The 23,476-nt window shown below is 34.7% G+C and overlaps 1 protein-coding gene across 1 annotated transcript; it reads right to left on the bottom strand.

The window, feature by feature from the left end:
• Nucleotides 1–6,732: 6,732 nt before the first annotated feature.
• Nucleotides 6,733–9,519, bottom strand: LOC104113923 (cytochrome P450 89A2-like). The gene is made up of 2 exons (XM_070196036.1): nt 7,902–9,519; nt 6,733–7,389 (listed from the first exon to the last, which is right to left on the bottom strand). Exon 1 carries the CDS (start codon nt 9,458–9,460, stop codon nt 7,907–7,909), a length of 1,554 nt encoding a protein of 517 aa, XP_070052137.1. The 5' UTR covers nt 9,461–9,519; the 3' UTR covers nt 6,733–7,389; nt 7,902–7,906.
• Between the last annotated feature and the right edge of the window lie 13,957 nt (nt 9,520–23,476).

Raw genomic sequence — 23,476 nt, 5'->3', positions numbered from 1 at the left:
AAGCACAAAAGAGCTTTGAGGTATGTTGGGACTTTATTTAATGAAGGAATGTGCAAATGGAGAAAAAATATAAATATGTATATGTATTCCAAAACTAATAATTATAAGCATAAATAATAAATATATGGACAAAGAAATTGAAAAAATATGATAAAGTGAAATATCAATTGGTTATACCGCCTCTTCTCTCATAGGCAAAGGAAAAGTAGCCTTAGAACCTTGAAGACGACTCTGAAACTAAGCGAGACGAAGCGATCAACACGTTTTGTGCCTTACTTCAGGGCTTAAGAAAGCGTGCCTTTTACAACATTGAATGGCCATGAAAAGGATGGCATGGGAGGCAGTAACGTTTGCTCGGAAACAGGGGCGAATGCAGTCCTTAGGTACCGGGTTCATCCTAATCTAATATTTTGGATGCGGAGCATAAATATATATATGAAAATTCACTAAAATCTCAACAAATACTAAAATTGAGCCCATAATTTTAAATAGTGAATTCAATGTTAAAAACCTTAAAGATAGAATACATCAAGTTTATTATAAGAAAAATCAAATTATGGTGGATGTCTACTCTTCCTCCATGATCTTCTCAAATGCTTAATGACATATTCAATGACATATTTTTATGCTTAATGATATATTCAATGACATATTTTTTTTCACTTTTCATGCCTATATAAAGGCCTTGTAATAGATAGGAAAATACACACAATTGAAGAAGAAATACTCTTTCTTCTCTCTATCTCTATTTCTTGTTCATGTTTTACTAAATTGCTTTTATTTCATAACTTGTTCTTGTTCATGTTGTACTAAATTGCTTTTATTTCATAACACGTTATCAGTACGATTGTGCTCCCATTTTCGTACACCTCCATATAGGCATAGACTTTGCTTTGTGTTTGCTATCCTTATACCAACAATTATGTGGCTATCAAACAAAATAAAGATAGAAGCCAATGGGCTGGATACTAATACAAGATAAGTTTTCATCTTTCTAGCTTATTCATATTTTTATTTTTATCTTTCACTAATCTCAAATTTTTTCTATTTTGCCATGATAACTCACAATAAGCTTTCAGTATTTTATTTCCATTTTGTTATAGCTTGAAAGTGTGCGAGCCCTGCATTTGCAAGTATAGTTTTTGCTTATTCTTTCTTGACGTCTGATATGAATTTTTAGTTATCGTTTGGCTATCCTTCAAGGGATCTATTCATGAACCAAATCAAAATGCATGAATATATATTTTGTAATTAAGTTTTAAACAGGTACTCTCTACTCAAGTCTTTAACTTATATTTAACGTGCTGAATAGTGCTTACATATATGTGCGCAGATATCAGACTACCAATATGCCCTTTACCCTTTTCACGCTAAGATGAATGTTACTATGGTAATATTTAATGAATAGAACTAAACAGGTACTATTCCTGCATAGTTGGTTAAATGCATGCATAAATAAACATAATATTGTGGCAGGATAGTTGTAAGCATAATAGATATTCTGATTTACAGTCAATCTTAGCATTTGACTATCATCTATAATCCATATATTATTATGTGAATTGGATCGCATATGTAGATACTGGAAGTACTACAGGAATTATATATATATGCTTTCAAGTCCTAGTCTTTATTCTTACTTTATTGATTTTGTTTATCGTTTATAAAAATGATAAGTGTTCTAATAGATTATCTAGTATTTATTTGAATACACTTCTATTTGAATTCATGTAAATCTAAAAGTGATAACACTTAGAAGGAATGAAACGTTTTCGTCCTACAACCTTAAAAAGTGATTTATTTTTAAATCTTGTTATAACTAATTTTGTTTATGTTTCTGACCACAAGATTGATAATTTAATCTTGTACTTTGGCCTATTATGCAACTAGTTAAGATAAATTTAAGTTCTGGTGCACTATAATGATAAAAGTTGGGTTTGAGTCCCAACACATTTTGTCTAACATGCCTTTATATGGGTAAGGCATTGGATTTGAGTCACAATGCACAGTATCGATGAAAGAATCATGAAACCCGCCCTACTTGATATGCTCCATTCAGTGAAGCGAATGTGGCAACAATATATGATAAGTTTGAAAGATGACAAAATAATTTTTCAAGACTATATGAATGTATGAAGACATGACAAGGGACGAAATAATAATTTGTCTTCATTATGGTAACTATAAAAGGAAAACAATAAGGGTTCTCGATGTAATCCTTCAAAAAGGTGAAGAAAATATTTACCATCAAAATGGTATGAAAAATTTATAAAGCATGTCACAATAATTATACTCCATTTTATTTTAAGAGAATGTGACTTGTGATAAGCATTGAGAATGCAGACTCATTCCTGAATGTGAATGTAGCAGTATGTAATAAAAGTAATGAATAAAGACGTGCAATGCATGATTGGATACATACCACAACTCACCTCTAGGGGAGGTTGAGACAAAGAAAGATAATGAATATTACTGTGTAGTTACATAAATATATCATTGGTCGCATACAGGTGATACGCAAAAAATATTTTGTCATACCTTATGAAAGTTATTAAAAGCAAAATTAAAGCAAGAAATTATTTTGCTTATGATGATTTTGAACATGACAATTATTATGATATGATTCTCTTTGTGAAGGAGACATTCATTATATGGATAGTGTGACAAAAGATCTTGTAGTACAAAAGCAGTTAAGAGCTCTGAAAGAACTAATTTATTACTACCAGGATGAATCAAATTGTTCATGACATTAATATTGTAGTAAGTCTCAAAAGAAATATTTTGATTTACAAATATATTAGCCAAAGTAGTTGGCATATTGAGACTATAAATGAAAAGAAGATTGAATATCTTTATATTACTATAATCATACCGGGTAAATATGAAAGGTTACCTGACTTTTCTTCTATTTTTACTACACAAGTATAAGCATGATGATGCAATCACAAGCCACAAGTAAACTAGAGGTTTACTGAAATAAATATTAGTTGGCATTACCGGTTGACCATCTCGGTTCAATTATGATACGAAAAATTAATTAAAAATTACATTGGCATATATTGAAGAAATATAAGATTCTTCAACAATTATGTTGCTTATTCTCATGATAGACCAGTTAAGGTTGGGATTGAATCCCTTGATTTCTGGAACGAATAAAAGGTGATAATATATGGGCCCAGTCACCTTCCATGTGGACCGTTTACTATTATATAATTTTAATAGATGCATCTATTCCATGGTAACATGTGCATTTGTTATCAACTTGCAGTTTGGTTTTTGCAAGATTGATTGCTCAAATTATTAGAGCACAGTTCCAGAATATAAATTATGATAATTTATCTTGATAATACTGGTTTAAATTCAAGTTGGTTTAGCAGAAATTGTATGCCTCCAATTATATCTAAACCATTGGTTATGAGAACAAAACTGCAAAAATAAAATTTGGTATGTGATGTATTATTAAATATACAACAACACTTGTACGCATCTAGCCAAGTTATGATAAGTTCTCCCTATCACAATCGGTTCAGGGTCAGGAACCAAATAATTTTCATCTAGAAATATGAATGTGCTATATAATTTAATTGTTCCACCACAATGCACAAAGATGGCTAGGGATATGTGTTGGTGATCCCAAGAATAGGAGAGAAAATAGAAAGCTGAAAAAGTAATGCATGTAATGAATTATTATGAGTAATCTAGATCCTCGTACGAGAAAATATGAACTTGAAGTTCAAGTGATAATTCATTTGCAAAATATTACCAGGCGTATTTGCTGACCCAAAGCTAAATGTCATATTCAGCTGCTAATGCTCCAAAATAAAATAAAGTTCATAATGAATAAGAGTCTATGGCATACATGAAGCATAATAGACTAATCGGTTCCAAAGATAAAACTCCTTGAAGAAGGAGAGGAACAAATGTTCAAGATGGTCATAATAAGGAGGCAAGTGCTCTAAAAGAGCACCACGACATAACACTTCATAAGACCTCATGGGAGAGGCTCAGGTACCTGAAAATAATAAGATAAAAAGATCTCAATAAGTTATGTCTTTATTGGGTAATAGTAGAATCGATATAAAATGATCGTCCACGATATTGTTAATATAATGTAGCGCTCAATATTATTAATATTGACGAGGATCTTGAGCTCAAATCTGTCATGAAATTAGGACAGTTTGGCCAAATGAAAAATACGCAATGAAAATTGATTTCACCTGAAAAATATGAAGTTGGACGGATAGTCCCAACACCTGAAAGTATAAAGCCAGTGGAGGTATAAATGTGTTCTTGTGCGGAAAAGAAAGGTCAAGTCGATAGACATAAAGCCGACTTGTGTCACAAGAAGATTTGTAAATATCCTGACGTTGATTATATAGAGACATGTTCTCCTGTGGTGGATGTCGCCATTTCAGGTTTTAATCTGGCAATACAAGAAAAACGTGATATGCGTATAATGGAAATCATTGAAGGATTTAAATTGTTCTGAAGCATATTAAGGTTTCCAAGAAATTTATTAAATAAAGCTTCAAAAATCATTATACGGATTGAAACAATCAGGGCGCATGTGGTATAATCGCCTGAGTGAGTACCTGTTGAAAGAAGGGTACAAGAATGATTCAATTTGTCCTTGTGTCTTTATAAAAATATATGGATCTAAATTTGTTATAATCACCGTGTATGTTGATGATTTAAATATCATTGGAACTTCTAGGGAACTTCCTAAAGCAGTAGAGTTTCCTAAAGCAGTAGACTATTTAAAGAAAGAATCTGAAATGAAAGATCTTGGAAAGACAAAGTTTTGTCTTGGTCTACAAATTGAGTATATGAAAGATGAAATTTTTGTTCATCAATCAGCATAGACTAAAAAGATCTTAAAGCTATTCTATATGGATAAAGCACATCCATTCCGACCTCATGAAAATAATGAAGAGCTTCTTGGTCCCGAAGTACCACATCTTAGTGCAATTGGTGCACTAATATATCTTTCTAACATTACAAGGTTTGACATAACTTTTTCAGTTAATGTCTTAACAAGATATAGCTCTGCTCCTACAATGAGACATTGGAATGGAATCAAACACATATTGCGGTATCTAAAAGGGACTACCGATATGGGATTATTTTATGGCAATGATTGCAGTCCCGATCTTGTTGGTTATGCCGATCTTGGGTATTTATCTGACCCACACAAGGCTCGATCTCAAACAGGCTATGTGTTTACATATGGAGGCACTGTCATATCTTGGCGATCGACTAAGAAATCAATCGTGGCTACGTCATCTAATCATGTTGAGATAATTTCTATTCATGAAGCAAGTCGAGAATGTGTATGGTTGAGGTCTATGATACACTTTATTCGAGACAAATGTAGTTTGAAGTGTGACAAACTACCCACAATTTTGTATGAAGACAATCCAATATGCATAGCCCAATTAAAGGGAGGATTCATAAAAGGGGATAGGACAAAGCAAATTTCACCGGAGTTATTTTTCACGCATGATCTTCAAAAGAATGGTGATATCATTGTGCAACAGATCCGTTCAAGCGATAATATGGCTGATTTGTTCACTAAATCTCTACCAACGTCAACCTTCAAGAAACTAGTGTACAAGATTGGGATGCGAATGCTCAAGGATGTGAATTGATGCTCTCATCAGGGCGAGTTAATACGTGTTGTACTCTTTTTCCCTTACAAGGTTTTGACCCACTGGGTTTTCCTTGCAAGGTTTTTAACGAGGCAACCAAAAGGCGTATTTCTAAACATGTGTACTCTTTTTCCTTCACTAGGATTTTTTTCCCATAGGGTTTTTTCCTAATAAGGTTTTAACGAGGTACATTATCTATGGACATCCAAGGGGGAGTATTATAAGAAAAATCAAATTATGGTGGATGTCTACTCTTCCTCCATGATCTTCTCAAATGCTTAATGACATATTCAATGACATATTTTTATGCTTAATGACATATTCAATGATATATTTTTCTTCACTTTTTATGCCTATATAAAAGCCTTGTAATAGATAGGAAAATACACACAATTAAAGAAGAAATACTCTTCCTTCTCTCTATCTCTATTTCTTGTTCATGTTTTACTAAATTGCTTTTATTTCATAACTTGTTCTTGTTCATGTTTTACTAAATTGCTTTTATTTCCTAACAAAGTTTAAATTTTGAACTTAGATGGAAAATGTGCTCCCAGTGCACGCTGGAAATTGTTGACAAAGACACTGTTCTTATCCGTTACATGCAACTAAAATGAAAAAGTAAATTTGATTCTTATGTGATTTTCTAGCTAAGCAAGCTCAGGGAATTAAACATCGGCTGCCCAGTTAAAATGATGCAGAAACTAGATTAGAATCACGCACAGCATTATAAACATCGCATATACCTAGACTCCATAAATTTATGCAAGATGCACTGAAATCCAAATAGTTTTCTTTCACAAAGATCAGGAGCCTATTACAGCCTAACATAACTTGGAAAAGCGAATCATGTATTTAATTATTTATGCTTCTAGATATTTATAGAACTTTTTGGTTTAGCTACTATTGGTAGTCTTAAAAGAAACATGTTAGAGCAGAAGAAAGATTCCAGGCGTATAATGAGCGAAGACAGGATATAGCTAACAGGAATAGTACCTCCCATTGCATGCTCATGCAAGCTGAGTACTCATTTCTACTATGGAGTACTATATAAAGATCTCTCCCATCGCTCTACTCAAAGCAGAACTCAATCAAACATCTATCAATCTGTAATTTAAGAACATTTACTGTACATTCTTGTGAAAGATAGAGGAGAAATGGAGTCAAGCCGCAAGGTCTGAGGGTTCATCAAAGGAAAGCCGGTGAAGTCTTTATCCTTCATCGGCGATGCAATATGGGTTCAACAGGGTTCCTAATTACCCCTCCAAGGGATTCGTCGTCAATCAGCTGGACCGTCCTTCAACTATCATCATCTTAATCATCACCAACATCATCATGATCATCAGCCAAAGCACAAGCTGGTTCCTTATAATCCAGATAGTACTACTGCAACCTCCTTCTCATTAACTGTAGTAGACTTCACACTGAATCAGGAGCAAGTGACCATTACCGCACGTTTCATTTTATATTCCACCGGCAGAGAGTACTGATCAAAACTCTAACAGTAGTAGTAGTAGTACACCTATAGTTATGCCAAGCTGCTTGACAACGAAAGCGTTGATCTAAAGGCTGAGCCGAAGCAGTTTCCACATCCTCATCAAGAGGTGTTGCAGCAAGTTTAGCAGTAATCTGTATCCTTGATTAATGATCTCCATACGCCATCTATGCACGCAAGTAGCCATCTCTCCATTTTTTGTACTCCTAATAACTTCACAGGATGCTGCTTAACATCCTTCAATTACAACTTTTCAACAAAATAATATAGTTAGGTCATAATCTCTCTCTATCCACTTCTCTTTTATTTTTCTGTTTTGCCTAATAGCATTATCAGAAAAGTAAATGTGAGCAACTTCAGCTGACATGGAATTCATATATTCCTTCAAAGACCAAAACAACAATTTCTTTGGGAATGTAAACAATTTTCCATCCTGCCAGAGCACAGGCAAATAACCAAAAAGAGCATAAACAAATTTCTAGTTATACTGATCTCTTCATTGGACGATCTATTTATGACAAGGAAAATGAACATCAGGACAAGCACCAAAATCTTAACTAATACGACGGAGAGGAACAACTGCAATGAACCAAATGTACAACACATAAGATAGAAATATCCAGTTTCAATTATATTCACTACTAACTACTAAGCTAATATTGCAGCAAGGCATTAATAATCATTCTCCCTCTAACTTCCAGTACTATATGGGGGAAGTCCATCAACAGGGAACAATGCAAATAGAAAGAACTAGTAATTACCAAATTCAAATAGAGTTAACTCTGAGGCAGATACGAGCTCGAAGTGGATTCTTCATCACAACGGTGAATTCTAGCTTTTCTGAAAGATCAACATCATCTCCCTCCACAGCCTCCCATCGAAAATGCCAAACCAAATTAGCCACAAAGTACTCTAGATGAAGCATAGCCAAAGCATAGCCTGGGCAAATTCTCCTACCAGCGCCAAATGGCATCATCTTGATCTCTCTACTTCCTGTTATATCGAACCCTTCCTTATCTGATCCCTCCATTAAGAACCTCTCTGGCTTGAATTCCAAGGGATCCTCCCACACCTTTGGGTCCAAACCCATGTCTGCAACCATGAAATTGATGGTGGCATTCTTCGGGACAACATAGCCATTCAGTTCTACTTCCTCTGTCACCGTATGTGGCAGCACAAAGTGACCAGGCGGGTGTCGCCTAAGACCCTCTAAGATCACTGCTCTCAAGTATGGCATTTTATGCAGATCGTCCTCCTTTACCACCTCTTCTGTCAACTTGCTCTGTTTCTCTCCCACTACACTAGCAATTTCTTGATATAGTTTTCCCTGAATGGAAGGGTTTTTGACCAAGTTGGCCATAACCCACTGTAAGGCGGTGGACGTCGTATCAGTTCCGGCGTTTAGGAATTCACTGCAGAGGCTAACCATTTCCCCATAATTGAGGCTCCTGTTTTCCCCTGGCAATTCCAAATTCAACAGCGTATCCACATAAGCCACCACTTCTTCCTCAGGCTTTTGTTCTTTGGCCCTAATACTTCGAGCTTCAATCAAAGGAATGAAGATCTTCTCTTGCTCTTGACGTAGTTCAATTAGTTCCTTCCAGCGATTCCTAAAGATTATTTTCCCAACTCTGGGTAAGAAATTGAGTATATTGAATCGTCGGAAACCCAGGAGCAACCTGCGCTGAACACCTTCAATTTGTTTGATTTGAGCCTCGTCGAGCTTATCCCCGAAACACATCAACACAAGTAGACAAAACATAGCATACTGAAAATGATCAATTAACCTAACAGAATAATCGGCTTGGGCGTGAAGGAGCTGTTGAAGGAGGATACCCAGCACCCACGACCGGGCCTTGGAGTAGGACTTGACGCGCGATGGGTGGAGGATTTCAGACGTCAGATTTCGCCGGAGAAGACGCCAAACGGGGCCGTAAGGGGCGGAGTTGATGGTACGCTGGTTACTGCTGACGACTGCACTGGTGGGGACAGCTCTTGGCCTGTCGGAAAAAACAGCGCCTTGTTGGACTAAAGCTTGGTAAGCTAAGGAGTGACTGGATACGAATATGGCGGTACGAGACCCAATATTGAGGGTGATTAGAGGACCATACTTAGCCTTGAGGTTACGAAGGATTGGTTCCAAATCAGCGAAGGATCTTCTCGCCCATAATAAGCTTCCGATCACCGCAAAAGTGTAGGGTCCCGGTGGGAGTTTCTTGTTTTTGTGATTGGATTTGGAATTTGAGGAGATAAGATTAAAGAGGGATTTGAGGAAGAAAGAGATGCAGAGAGTGACGACGATGACATACCAAGTTTCCATTATTTTTTGGTTAAATGACTCAACTGAAATAACAGTGCTTCTTTCTATATATTATATTTAAAAAAATACTAGATGAAGATTGAAGAGAAAAGTTTTTATTTGTGTGTGTGTGTAAAGCAAGAAAGAAGACGGAAAGAATAATCTAATGGCAGATGTAGTGGCTGAAAATATGCAACGATAGTCACACTTGTTATAAAATAAATACTGTAAGGTAAAAGACAAGTATAAAGAAACTGATATATTATTCAAACTTCAAACTTATGTACATAATTAACTGAAAATTTATTTATTTATAGAAGAAAGTAAGCAGTTGCGAGACTTTTCAGGAAGCAGCTGCAAGGCTTTTCTGTAGCAGCTTGTAAGTTGTCTGCATGAGCTGCTTGCAACCTACATGTTTAATAAGAAGCTGATACAAATCATTTCATTGAGCTGCTTGCAACCTGCCTGCATCAGCTGCTTGTAGATAAACTTCAACAGAGTACTAAATAGATAATCTTCTTCAGGAAGATTATCTATAGCGGAGTAATAAATGGACATTCACAATATAATTATTTTCATAACACTCCCCCTTGAATGTTCATTAAAAGGTATTGTGCCTCGTTAAAACCTTACTAGGAAAAACCCAGTGAAAAAAATTCTAGTGAAGGAAAAAGAGTACACATATTTAGTAATACGCATTTCTAGCTGTCTCATTAAAAACCTTATAAGGAAAACCCTCTTGGAAAAAACCTTAGTAAGGAAAAAAGAGTACATCTTGTATTTTACTCCCCCTGATGAAAACCTTGTTTCAAATATTTGAGTATCCGCATTCCAATCTTATATACTATCTTCTCAAAAGTTAAAGTTGGCAAAGATTTAGTGAATAAATCTGTCGGATTATCACTTGAACGGATTTGTTACACATCAATGTCATAATTTTTCTGAAGATCGTGTGTGTAGAATAATTTTGGTGAAATGTGCTTCGTTCTATCTCCTTTTATAAATTCTCCCTTCAATTGGGCTATGCGTGCAGCATTATCTTCGTATAAAATTGTGGATCTTTTATCACATTCCAAACCACATTTTTCTTGAATAAAATGAATCACTGATCTCAACCATACGCATTCCCTACTTGCTTCATGAACAACTATTATCTCAGCATGATTTGAAGAAGTAGCAACATTTGACTGCTTTGTGGAGCGCCATGATATGACAGTACCTCCACATGTAAACACGTACCCGGTTTGAGATCGAGCTTTATGGGGACCAGAGAAATAACACGCATCTGCATAACCAACAAGATCTGCACTACCTTTGTTAGCATAAAACAAACCCATATCAAGAGTTCTCTTTAAATATTGCAAAATATGCTTAATCCCATTAAAATATCTCCGAGTCGGAGAAGAGCTATATCTTGCTAGTAAATTAACAGAAAATGCTATGTTAGGCCTTGTAGCATTAGCAAGATACATAAGTACAACAATTGCACTGATAGGGTATTTCAGGACCAAGGAGTTCCTTATCCTTTTCTAGAGGTCGGAACGGGTCCTTATTCACTTCAAGTGATCGAACAACCATTGGTGTACTCAATGGGTGCGTTTTGTCCATATAAAAGCCTTTTAAGACCCTTTCTGTATAGGCAGATTGATGCATAAAGATCCCGTTTGCTAAATGTTCAATTTGCAGTCCAAGACAAAGTTTTGTCTTTCCAAGATCTTTCATCTCAAATTCTTTCTTAAGATATTCAATTGCCTTTTGGAGCTCTTCTGGAGTTACAACAAGATTTATGTCATTAACATAAATAGCAAGTATAACAAATTCTGATGTCATTTTCTTTATAAAAATACATGGACAAATAACATCATTTATGTAACCCTCTTTCAGTAAATATTCACTAAGACGATTATACCACATGCGCCCAGATTGCTTTAAACCGTACAAAGATCTTTGTAAGCTGATTGAATACATTTCCCGAGATTTCGAATATACTTAAGGAATTTTAAATCCTTCAGAGATTTTCATGTAAATCTCATTATCAAGTGATCCGTACAAATAAGTTGTAACCACATCCATCATATGTATTTCAAGCCTTTCATGTAAGGCTAAACCGATGAGATATCGAAATATTATGGCATCCATAACGGGTGAATATGTTTCTTCATAATCGACTCCAGGTCGTTGTAAGAATTCTTGTGCGACAAGGCGAGTCTTGTATCTTTCAACTTCATTTTGGTCATTCCTTTTTTGCACAAAAACCCATTTATGACCAACTGGTTTTATACCAGCAGGTGTTTGAACTACTGGCCCAAAGACCTCTCTTTTAGTAAGTGTATTCAATTCTGATTGGATTGCCCCTTGCCATTTTGGCCAATCAGATCTTTGTTGACATTCTTCGACAGATCGGGGTTCACAATCCTCACTATCTTGCATAATGTTAAGTGCAACATTATAAGCAAAAATATTATCTACCACTATTTCAGATCGATTTAAATTAATTCCATCAGCAGTAGAACTTATTAAAAGTTCCTCGCTCACTTGAGTCTCGGGTTCACTGATTTCTTCAGGAATCTCAAAACTAATCAGATCTTGGGTATCTTCAGGAGATCCCTTTATAGTATCGTTTTTATCATTTGTCGATTTTCTTTTTCGAGGATTTCGATCCTTAGAACCCAAAGGCCTACCACGCTTCAGGCGTGCTTTAGGTTTACTAGTTCTTATGCAAGTAGATGGTCCTGCTGGGACATCAATTCGTATAGGCACATTCTCTGCAAGGATATGTGACTTAGTTATCCTTTTCAAATCAGTAAACGCGTCTGGCATTTGATATGTTATATTTTGTAAATGGATGATCTTCTGGACCCCCTGATTACATATAGGGGTACGTGGATCAAAATGAGATAATGATGAAACTTTTCACACAATTTCTCTTTTGATTTCTTTTTTCTCTCCCCCTAATTGTGGAAAATTTATTTCATCAAACCGACAATCTACAAATTGAGCAGTAAATAAATCTTCTGTCAATGGTTCAAGATAACGAATAATAGAGGGTGATTCAAACCCAATATATATTCCTAACCTTCTCTGCGGGCCTATCTTACTGCGTTGTGGTGGTGCTACTGGCACATATACAGCACATCTAAAAATTCATAGATGGACAATATTTGGTTCGTGACCAAAATTTAATTGTGACGGAGAATATTTATTATAATGTGTTGGCCTGAGACGGATAAGTGATGTTGCATGCAAAATAGCATGGCCCCAAACAGTAGTGGGCAATTTTGTTTTCATAAGTAGTGTTCTTGCTATCAATTGCAGGCGTTTAATAAATGACTCTGCAAGGCTATTTTGAGTATGAACATAAGCTACAGGATGTTCAACTTTTATCCCAACTGATAGACAATAATCATCAAAAGCTTGAGATGAGAATTCTCCAGCATTATCAGAGCGAATAGCTTTTATAGGATAATCTGGGAATTGTGCCCTTAATCGAATTATTTGGGCTAATAGCTTTGCAAACGCCAGGTTGCGAGATGATAGTAGGCACACATGAGACTATCTTGAGGATGCATCTATTAGGACCATAAAATATCTAAACAACCCACTTAGTGGGTGAGTAGGTCCACATATATCCTCATGTATACGTTCTAAAAAGGCAGGGGATTCAATGCCAACCTTCATTGGTGATGGTTTAGTGATAATTTTGCCTTGATAACAAGCATCACAAGAAAATTCATCATTTGTAAGAATCTACAGGTTCTTTAATGGATGCCCACTCAAATTTTCAGTAATTCGCCTCATCATTATTGATCCAGGATGGCCCAAACGACCATGCCAAAGCACAAATGTATTTGAATCAGTAAACTTCCTATTTACGATAGAGTGTGCTTCAACTGTATTAATCTTTGAATAGTATAAGCCAGAAGATGAAGTTGGTATCTTTTCTACAATGCATTTCTGGCCAGAAACATTCTTTGTAATACAAAGATATTCCATATTCATTTCATCTATCATCTCAACATGATACCTATTTCGGCGGATATCCATAAAACTCAACAAGTTTTTTTGAAATTTGGAGGAGAATAATGCATTGTCTAAAATAAGTTTTGTTCCCTTAGACAGAAATACAATAGCTCTTCCGAAGCCTTCAATCAAACTTATTTTACCAAAAATTGTAGAAATATTTGTTTTTCCTTATGCAAATAAGAAAAGTATTTCTGATCTTTGAATATGGCATGAGTTGTTCCACTATCAATTACACAAATATCTTCATAATTGGTCTTTGATCCAAACATAATTTGAGGATTATCCATATTCTTCAAAATAACATAAACAAAATGAATATGATAGTAAATATTATTATCAAAGAATAACTTTTATTTATTTACAACTATTACATAACCATACTATCTACTACAAACAACAAAAATTAAAATATTTACATCTCTACAGATTCATTACTGATCATATGACTTGTTTCTCCTTCTGGGAGTGCAAAGTAATCAGCTACATCCAAATGTATGAAGTCTAAATTATCTTCAGAAATAAAATTTGCTTTAGCATTTTTCTCTGTCTTCTTCATGGAAGCTTGATACAGCTCAACCAGGTGCTTTGGCGTACGATATGTACGTGACCAGTGCCCTTTTCCTCCACATCTATAACATGCATTTTCTGGCTTTGCTTCTTGCACCGCTTCATGATTTTGTTCCTTCCCTTTCCACTGCTGGTGGTGAGAAGGGATCTTTGGTGCATTATTATTACCATGATTAGAGTTTCTTCCCCGACTACGGCCATGACCACGACTGGGGCCACGTCCTCTTCCACGCTTAGCTTGGTGGAAGTTCGTCTCATTCACTTCAGGGAATGGACAAAAACCAGTAGGTCGGCTTTCATGGTTTTTAATTAATAGCCCATTATGTTGCTCGGCTACAAGAAGATGTGAGATAAGTTCAGAATACTTTTTGAATCACATTTCTCGATATTGCTGCTGCATGAGCATATTCGAGGCATGAAAAATGGTGAAAGTTTTCTCCAACATATCATGATCAGTAATATTATCACTACATAGTTTCAATTGGAAAATAATTATGAACATAGAAGAATTATACTCACTTGTAGCCTTAGATGAGTCTAATCATAATGTGCCTGTGGAAGAACGACCATCTTCAGGTGGTCATATCTATCTTTCAAATTATCCCACAGTATGGCTGGATCTTTAACAGTAAGATATTCCATTTTCAGGCCCTCATCAAGGTGATGGCGTAGAAATATCATTGCTTTGGCACGGTCTTGGTTTGATGCCTGATTTTTGTCCTTGATGGTGTCTGCCAGACCCATCGCATCAAGATAAATTTCGGCATCAAGCACCCAAGACATGTAGCTTTTGCCCGATATATCCAGGGTTACAAATTCAAGTTTAGAAAGATTTGACATTATTTAGAAAAAGAAAGTTCGTACCTGTGATACTTTCAAAGTATTTGTTCGAGATGACAAAGTCTCGTGCTGATAACGTGTTATAAAATAAAAATTGTAAAGTAAAGACAAGTATAGAGAGAAAATGATATATTATTCAAACTTCAAACTTATGTACATAATGAACTGAAAACTCCTCTATTTATAGAAGAAAGGAAGCAGTTGCGAGGCTTTTCAGGAAGCAGCTGCAAGGCTTTTCTTTAGCTGCTTATGAGCTATCTGCATGAGCTGCTTGCAACCTGCATGTTTAATAAGAAGCTGCTGCAAATCATTTCATTGAGCTGTTTGCAACCTGCCTGCATCAGTTGCTTGTAGATAAACTTCAACAGAGTACTAAATGAATAATCTTCTTCAGGAAGATTATCTATAATGGAGTAATAAATGGACATCCACAATCTAATTATTTTCATAACAACACGCGGTTTTTGCGATTTTTCTTTTTTGAACTATATTTTTTGGGCTAAAGCACTAACAAATAGAAGTTAATAGATGTTCGGCCATGCACGGGCCCGATAGCGTTGACGTTTTGCTTGCTTCAAGGGGATATTTCCTGAATAGATTGTGATTCAGCCTGTAATAATAGTACAACATATGCATACACTAGTGGTTGTAGGCCCGTTGTAAACACGGGACCAACACTATTCTTAATCCTATGAGTAGTAATGGCATAAATCAATATAGTTATGCACTTTATCGTTTATGACAATAAAACATGAAATTATTCCAAATTTTTGTTTCATACATATTTTCTTTATTTTTTATCTAGAGCTTGATTTTAAATCTTTTATAAAAGCTTCCTAAATATGATCAACGATATCTATAAGAAAAGTAGAACTAAATAATTTTAAGACAACTCTTTTTCTCCCAACTTTCACATTGCCTCTGCTCAATTTATGCGCAGTCAATTGCCTGTACAGTTATTAGGTGATAGTATTTGTTTTGCCTGGTGTTTTCTTTCTATATACCTTGGCATTTTTAGTTTTTATATTTCCTGAATCACAAGTGCGTTGAATTGAAATTTCTTAAATTTAGTAAAGTATTTGATTCGTCTATTTCTTTTTTGTTTTTTGGGGTACAGGTTGGAGCACGATTGGTGATTTTGGGAAGAGAAGATGTTTATGTGCTTATCCTTTTGAAAGGATGGATACAAACATATTCTCCTTGTGAATTATGGGATTCAGAATGCTTTTGTTGGAATTATAGTCTATTGCATTGTTGTTATGAAAATATTATATTATGGATGTCCATTTATTATTCCGCTATAGATAATCTTTCTGAAGAAGATTATTCATTTAGTACTCTGTTGAAATTTATCTACAAGCAGCTGATGCATGCAGGTTGCAAGCAACTTAATGAAATGATTTGCAACAACTTCTTATTAAACAGGCAGGTTGCAAGCAGCTCATACAGACATCTTACAAGCACCTAAAGAAAAGCCTTGCAGCTGCTTCCTTTCTTTTATAAATAAAGGAGTTTTCAGTTCATTATGAATATAAGTTTAAAAGTTAAAAAATATATCAATTTCTCTCTATACTTGTCTTTACTTTACAGTCTTTATTTTATAACACGTTATCAACACGAGACTCTGCCATCTCGAGCAAATACTTTAAAAGTATCAGAGAATATGGATAATCCTCAAATTATGTTTGGATCAAAGACCAATCATGAAGATATTTGTGTAATTGATAGTGGAACAACTCATTCCATAGTTAAAGATCATAAATACTTTTCTTATTTGCATAGGGAAAAAGCAAATGTTTCTACAATTTCTAGTAATATAAGTTTGATTGAAGGCTCCGGAATAGCTACTATATTTCTGTCTAAGGGAACAAAACTTATAATAGACAATGCATTATTCTCCTCCAAGTCCGGAAGAAACTTGTTAAGTTTTATAGATATCCGCCGAAATGGGTATCATGTTGAGACGATAGATGAAATGAATATGGAATATGTTTGTATTACAAAGAATGTTTCAGGCCAGAAGTGTATTGTAGAAAAGTTACCAACTTTATATTCTAGATTATACTATTCAAAGATTAGTACAGTTGAAGCACACTCTATCGTAAATCAGAAGTTTACTGATTCAAATATTTTAGTGCTTTGGCATGGCCGTTTGGGCCATCCTGGATCAATAATGATGAGACGAATTACTGAAAATTCGATTAGGCATCCATTAAAGAACCTGAAGATTCTTACAAATAATGAATTTTCTTGTGATGCTTGTTATCAAGGCAAAATGATCACTAGACCATCACCAATGAAGGTTGGCATTAAATCCCCTGCCATTTTAGAACGTATACATGGGGATATATGTGGACCTATTCACCCACCAAGTGGGTTGTTTAGATATTTTATGGTCCTAAAAGATGCATCTTCAAGATGGTCTTATGTGTGCCTACTATCATCTCGCAACCCGGCGTTTGCAAAGCTATTAGCCCAAATAATTCGATTAAGGGCACAATTCCTAGATTATTCTATAAAGGCTATTCGCCTTGGTAATGCTGGATAATTCTCATCTCAAGCTTTTGATGATTACTGTCTATCAGTTGGGATAAAAGTTGAACATTCTGTAGCTTATGTTCATACTCAAAATGACCTTGCAGAGTCATTTATTAAACGCCTGCAATTGATAGCAAGATCAATACTTATGAAAACAAAATTGCCCACTACTGTTTGGGGCCATGCTATCTTGCATGCAACATCGCTTATCCGTCTTAGATTGACACATTATAATAAATATTCTCTGTCACAATTAATTTTTGGTCATGAACCAAATATTGCCCATCTACGAATTTTTGGATGTGTTGTATATATGCTAAAGTACCACCACATCGCAGTAAGATGGGCCCGCGTAGAAGGTTAGGAATTTATGTTAGGTTTGAATCACCCTCTATTATTCGCTATCTTGAACCATTGATGGGAGATTTATTTACTGCTCGATTTGCAGATTGTCAGTTTGATGAAATAAATTTCCCATAATTAGGGGGGAGAGAAAAAGTAAATCAAAAGAGAAATTGTGTGAAAAGATTCATCATTATATCATTTTGATCCACGTACCCCTATATGTAATCAGGAGGTCCAGAAGATCATCCATTTACAAAATATAGCAAATCAAATACCAGACGCGTTTACTGATTTGAAAAGAATAACTAAGTCATATATCCCTGCAGAGAATGTGCCTATACGAATTGATGTCCCAGCAGGACCATCTACTAGCATGAGAACTAGTGAACCTAAAGCATGCCTGAAGCGTGGTAGGCCATTGGGTTCTAAGGATCGAAATCCTCGAAAAAGAAAATCGATAAATGATCAAAACGATACTATAAAGGGATCTCCTGAAGAGACCCAAGATCTGATTAGTTCTGAGATTCTTAAAGAAATCACTGAACCCGAGACTCAAGTGAGCGAGGAACTTTTAATAAGTTCTATTGGTGATGGAATTAATTTAAATTGATCTGAAATAGTGGTGGATAATATTTTTACTTATAATGTTACACTTAACATTATGCAAGATAGTGAGGATTTTGAGCCCCGATTTGTCGAAGAATGTCGACAAAGATCTGATTGGCCAAAATGGCAAGGGGCACTTCAATCAGAATTGAACGCACTTGCTAAAAGAGAGGTCTTTGGACCAGTAGTCCAAACACCCGTTGGTATAAAATCAGTTAGTCATAAATGGATTTTTATGCAAAAAAGGAATGACAAAAATGAAGTTGAAAAATACAAGGCTCGCCTTGTCGCACAAGGATTCTCACAACGACCTGAAGTCGATTATGAAGAAACATATTCACCCGTTATGGATGCCATAACATTTCGATATCTCATCAGTTTAGCCTTATATGAAATTATTGAAATACATATGATGGATATGGTTATAGCTTATCTATACGGGTCACTTGATAATGAGATTTACATGAAAATCCCTGAAGGATTTAAAATGCCTGAAGCAAATTCAAAATCTCAGGAAATGTATTCAATCAGATTACAAAGATTTTTGTACGGTTTAAAGCAATCTGGGCGCATGTGGTATAATCGCCTTAGTGAATATTTGTTGAAAGAGGGTAACATAAATGATGTTATTTGTCCATGTATTTTTATAAAAAAAATGACATCAGAGTTTGTTATACTTGTTGTTTATGTTGATGACATAGATCTTGTTAGAACTTCAGAAGAGCTCCAAAAGGAAATTGAATATCTTAAGAAAAAATTTGAGATAAAAGATCTCGAAAGACAAAACTTTGTCTTGGACAACAAATTGAACATTTAGAAAATGAGATATTTATGCATCAATCTGCCTATACAGAAAGGGTCTTAAAATGCTTTTACAGGGACAAAGCACATCCATTGAGTACACCAATAGTTGTTCGATCACTTGAAGTGAATAAGGACCCGTTGCGACCTCCAGAAGAGGATGAGGAACTCCTTGGTCCTGCAATACCCTATCTCAGTGCAATTAGTGCACTTATATATCTTGCTAATGCTACAAGGCCTGACATAGCATTTTCTGTTAATTTACTAGCAAGATATAACTCTTCTCCTACACGGAGACATTTGAATGGAATTAAGCATATTTTGTGATATTTAAAGGGAACTCTTGATATGGGTTTGCTTTATGCTAACAAAGGTAGTGCAGATCTTGTTGGTTATGCAGATGCAGGTTGTTTATCTGATTCCCATAAAGCTCGATCTCAAACCGGTACGTGTTTACATGTGGAGGTACTGTCATATCATGGCGCTCCACAAAGTAATTAATTATTGTTACTTCTTCAAATCATGCAGAGATAATAGCTATTCATGAAGCAAGTAGTGAATGCATATGGTTGAGATCAATGATTCATTTTATTCAAACAAAATGTGGTTTGGAATGTGATAAAAGATCTACAATTTTATACGAAGACAATGCTGCATGCGTAGCTCAATTAAAGGGAGGATTTGTAAAAGGAGATATAACGAAGCACATTTCACCAAAATTATTCTACACACATAATCTTCAGAAAAATAGTGACATCGATGTGCAACAAATCCGTTCAAGCGACAATCAAGCAGATTTGTTCACTAAATCTTTACTAACATCAACTTTTGAGAAGATGGTATACAAAATTGGAATGCAGATACTCAAATATTTGAAACAAGATTTTCATCAGGGGGAGTAAAATACGCGTTGTACTCTTTTTTCCTTACTAAGCTTTTCCCCATAGGGTTTTTCTTGTAAGGTTTTTAATGAGGCATTTAAAAATGCGTATTACTAAATATGTGTACTCTTTTTCCTTTACTAGGATTTTTTTCACTGGATTTTTCCTAGTAAGATTTTAACGAGGCACATTATCTTTTAGTGAACATTCAAGGGGGAGTGTTATGAAAATATTATATTATGGATGACCATTTATTACTCCGCTATAGATAATCTTCCTCCATTTAGTACTCTGTTGAAGTTTATCTACAAGTAGCTGATGCAGGCAAGTTGCAAGTAACTCAATAAAATGATTTGCAACAACTTCTTATGAAACAGGCAGGCTGCAAGCAACTCATGCAGACAACTTACAAGCAGCTAAAGAAAAGCCTTGCAGCTAAAAAGTCTCGCAACTGCTTCCTTTCTTCTATAAATAAAGGAGTTTTCAGTTCATTATGAATATAAGTTTGAAAGTTGAATAATATATCAATTTCTCTCTATACTTATCTTTACTTTATAATCTTTATTTTATAACAATTGTATATTATTTCTCATATGTTTTTGTCAATTACTTAATCCTTTGTGTATCCTGATCTTTCTAATCTTTCACTCATTTTTGCTTTCAACCTTGTGTTGTGGAAATCCATCTGTGGTAATAGACAATACACATTTCATACCGTTGATCTTTTGAACGCATGTCAAACTATTATGACAATTCAGCTAACATGTGTCTATTATATTAAATTAACCCGATAGTCATCCTCATTTTGGGAGAGTCCAGTACCTAAGTCACTGAATAGGCAAGTCGCTAATCCCTGGACTATGTAATGTACTTTATCTGTTGAGTTATGTGCGGGTATTTTATCATTGGTTTCTAATCTACCCTTTTGTCATTCTCGTTGAAGCATATACTCAGGGTGGGTGGGTACAGGGCAGGCGATTTTAAAGTGGACTCCCCATCCATTATATAGAGAAGGTCACAAAGATTTCAATTTACGATGCCGAATTTCTTTCAATTTAAGAGCTCAAATCGAATCGGTATATTAAAACCTTGATATTCAATGAGCATTTTTAGTATTATGTAGGATTCGAACCTCCACACTATTTAGTATAAAGCATGAGATTGTGAGTCTCGCGTGTTTCTTTGTTTACTGGAGAATTGCCTGGTGTAGATGCATATTGATTGAACTATTTGGTTGACATTCATATTACGCATAAAAAAGCATGAGCTGCTCGACAAAGATATCCAATCTCAGCTTAAAAGTTAATGATTTACCATCTGCGAAGGTCCTTACATAGTTTTATTGAGCACTTGACAAAGGGATTCTTCTTTCAATATCGATTTTCGCATAACGAATTTTATTGTCTTTAATATATAGGATTATATTGAAAGATATATTCTTTTACATCTATCTCTTAAGAGAAAACCTTTTTGATCGTAGTGTTTTTATCTTAGGAAAATGTATAAGTACTCCTGACTTATAGCCAGATTTTTAAATACACTTTATCTTTACGGGGATCCTATTATCCCTCTTAAACTGTTTTAAAATAAAATAAACACATCCTTAAATGATGACATGGCAAGGAGAGTGTATTCACTCTCTTGAAAGCATGTGAGAGGCAAAATTTAAGCTTAAAAATGATTAGTTTATATAAGTGACAACTTTTAATTGAAAATGATATCATTATTTTAGACTTAATTAGTTATAACTAAGGGTGTGTTTGGTATAACGGGAAATATTTTCCCTAAAAAATATTTTCTTGAAAAACATTTAGTAATCTTACTCATTTTCCGGTGTTTGATACGCAAATTAAGGAAAATAGCTTCTCAAGTTTACTCATAAATGATAATTTAGATATAATAAATATGAAGCCATAAACTTTCGAACCAACAACCTTTCGATTCTGAACAACTAAACTTTCGAACCCGTAAACTCTATAATTTCTAAACACGCAAATTTTCAAACACATAAACCTCTTAACTCATAACTTTGGAACTCGTAAAATTTCGAACTTGTAAACTGAAAAATAAAAAAATCAGAACTAAATATAAAAAAAAAATATATTTTTTGTGCGGGGTGGGGTGGGGGGGGGAGAGGGGGTGGGTGGTGCAGAAAAACAAAAAACCAGAAAACAGAATATCGAAAATACAAAAAAAAGACGTTTTTTTGCGGGGGTGCAAAAAAAAATAGAAAATTGAATATACAAAAAAAAATTGTGGGATGGGGTGGGATGGGTGATTCAGAAAAACAAAAAAATAAAAAATTGGAAATACATTTTTTGGGGGGTGGGGGGATTAGATGTGAGGGTAGGTGGAGTTTTTGAAAAATGTTTTTCTAACTTTTTCTAGGTAAGTCATTTTCCTTCAATTTTAGGAAAATGTGATATCTAGAAAAATATTTTTCAAACTATTTTGTGCAACCAAACAGTGAAAAATGAAAAAATATTTTTCGAAAAATATTTTCCGTCATACCAAACACACCCTAAGACTAATAGTATTTTTTAAATATTTTTTTTAAAAAATTTCAGTCCCTTTTTCCTTTTTTAAATTGGTCATTTGGTCTTGTTGCCCGAAGATCATGAACTCCATTAATGTCGGTCGCAAGTTCATCGATGGTCTACCTATCATTGGTATCTTGAGTTGCAGAACAATTTGTAAGGTCTATATTTTAGGTTAAGGGGCTCAATCTTCACTTTGAATCTACCAATTTCATCTCTTCTCCAAACCCAATTTCCAGAATTATCCCCATATATTGAACCAATACTTAAACCCCCTTATAAATTTACACAAGTTGATCTTCGAACTCTACCTCTATTTTGCAATCCTAATAATATTTTTAACTCCTTTTGGTTCAGATTTCATTCTTACCCTACAATTAAGTACTTTCGTTTTAAAAAAAAAAACTATTTGAATTACACCAAAAAACCCAATTGGGTTTTATGCAAACAATGTACATTTTGGATATAATCAAACTTATATTTTGTCAATAAAGACGTAGATTCTCATCCATTGTTCCAGCTAATAGGGAAAGAAAAGGGGGGGGGGGGGATGGGGAAAAAAGATTGAATGGATGCTTTCGGTGGTGGCATGTCTTTATGGTGAAGAAAACGTTAAGGGGTTGGCCGAGAAGAAGCTATAGGAACGAAAAAGAAAGAAATTGGAATATAATAAGAAAAAAAGAAAAAACAATATTAGTTGGCAGTGCATGCACAACAAGCTTTAAGGATATGTTTATTTTATTTTAAAAAGGTTCAGGGTAATAGAATTCCCGTAAAAATAAATTGTATAATTAAAAATCCGACAATAGGTCAGTGGCACTTATGCATTTCCCTTTTATCTTTAAGGTAAACAGTTTTTATTTAGTGTTTAGATGTTTATCATCTAAGATTAGTATTAC

The sequence above is a fragment of the Nicotiana tomentosiformis genome, chromosome 2 (assembly GCF_000390325.3).
Source record: "Nicotiana tomentosiformis chromosome 2, ASM39032v3, whole genome shotgun sequence".
In the NCBI taxonomy this organism is placed as follows: Eukaryota; Viridiplantae; Streptophyta; class Magnoliopsida; order Solanales; family Solanaceae; genus Nicotiana; species Nicotiana tomentosiformis.
Note: the sequence above shows the minus strand (reverse complement) of the source record. Positions and strands in the feature narration are given on the sequence as shown.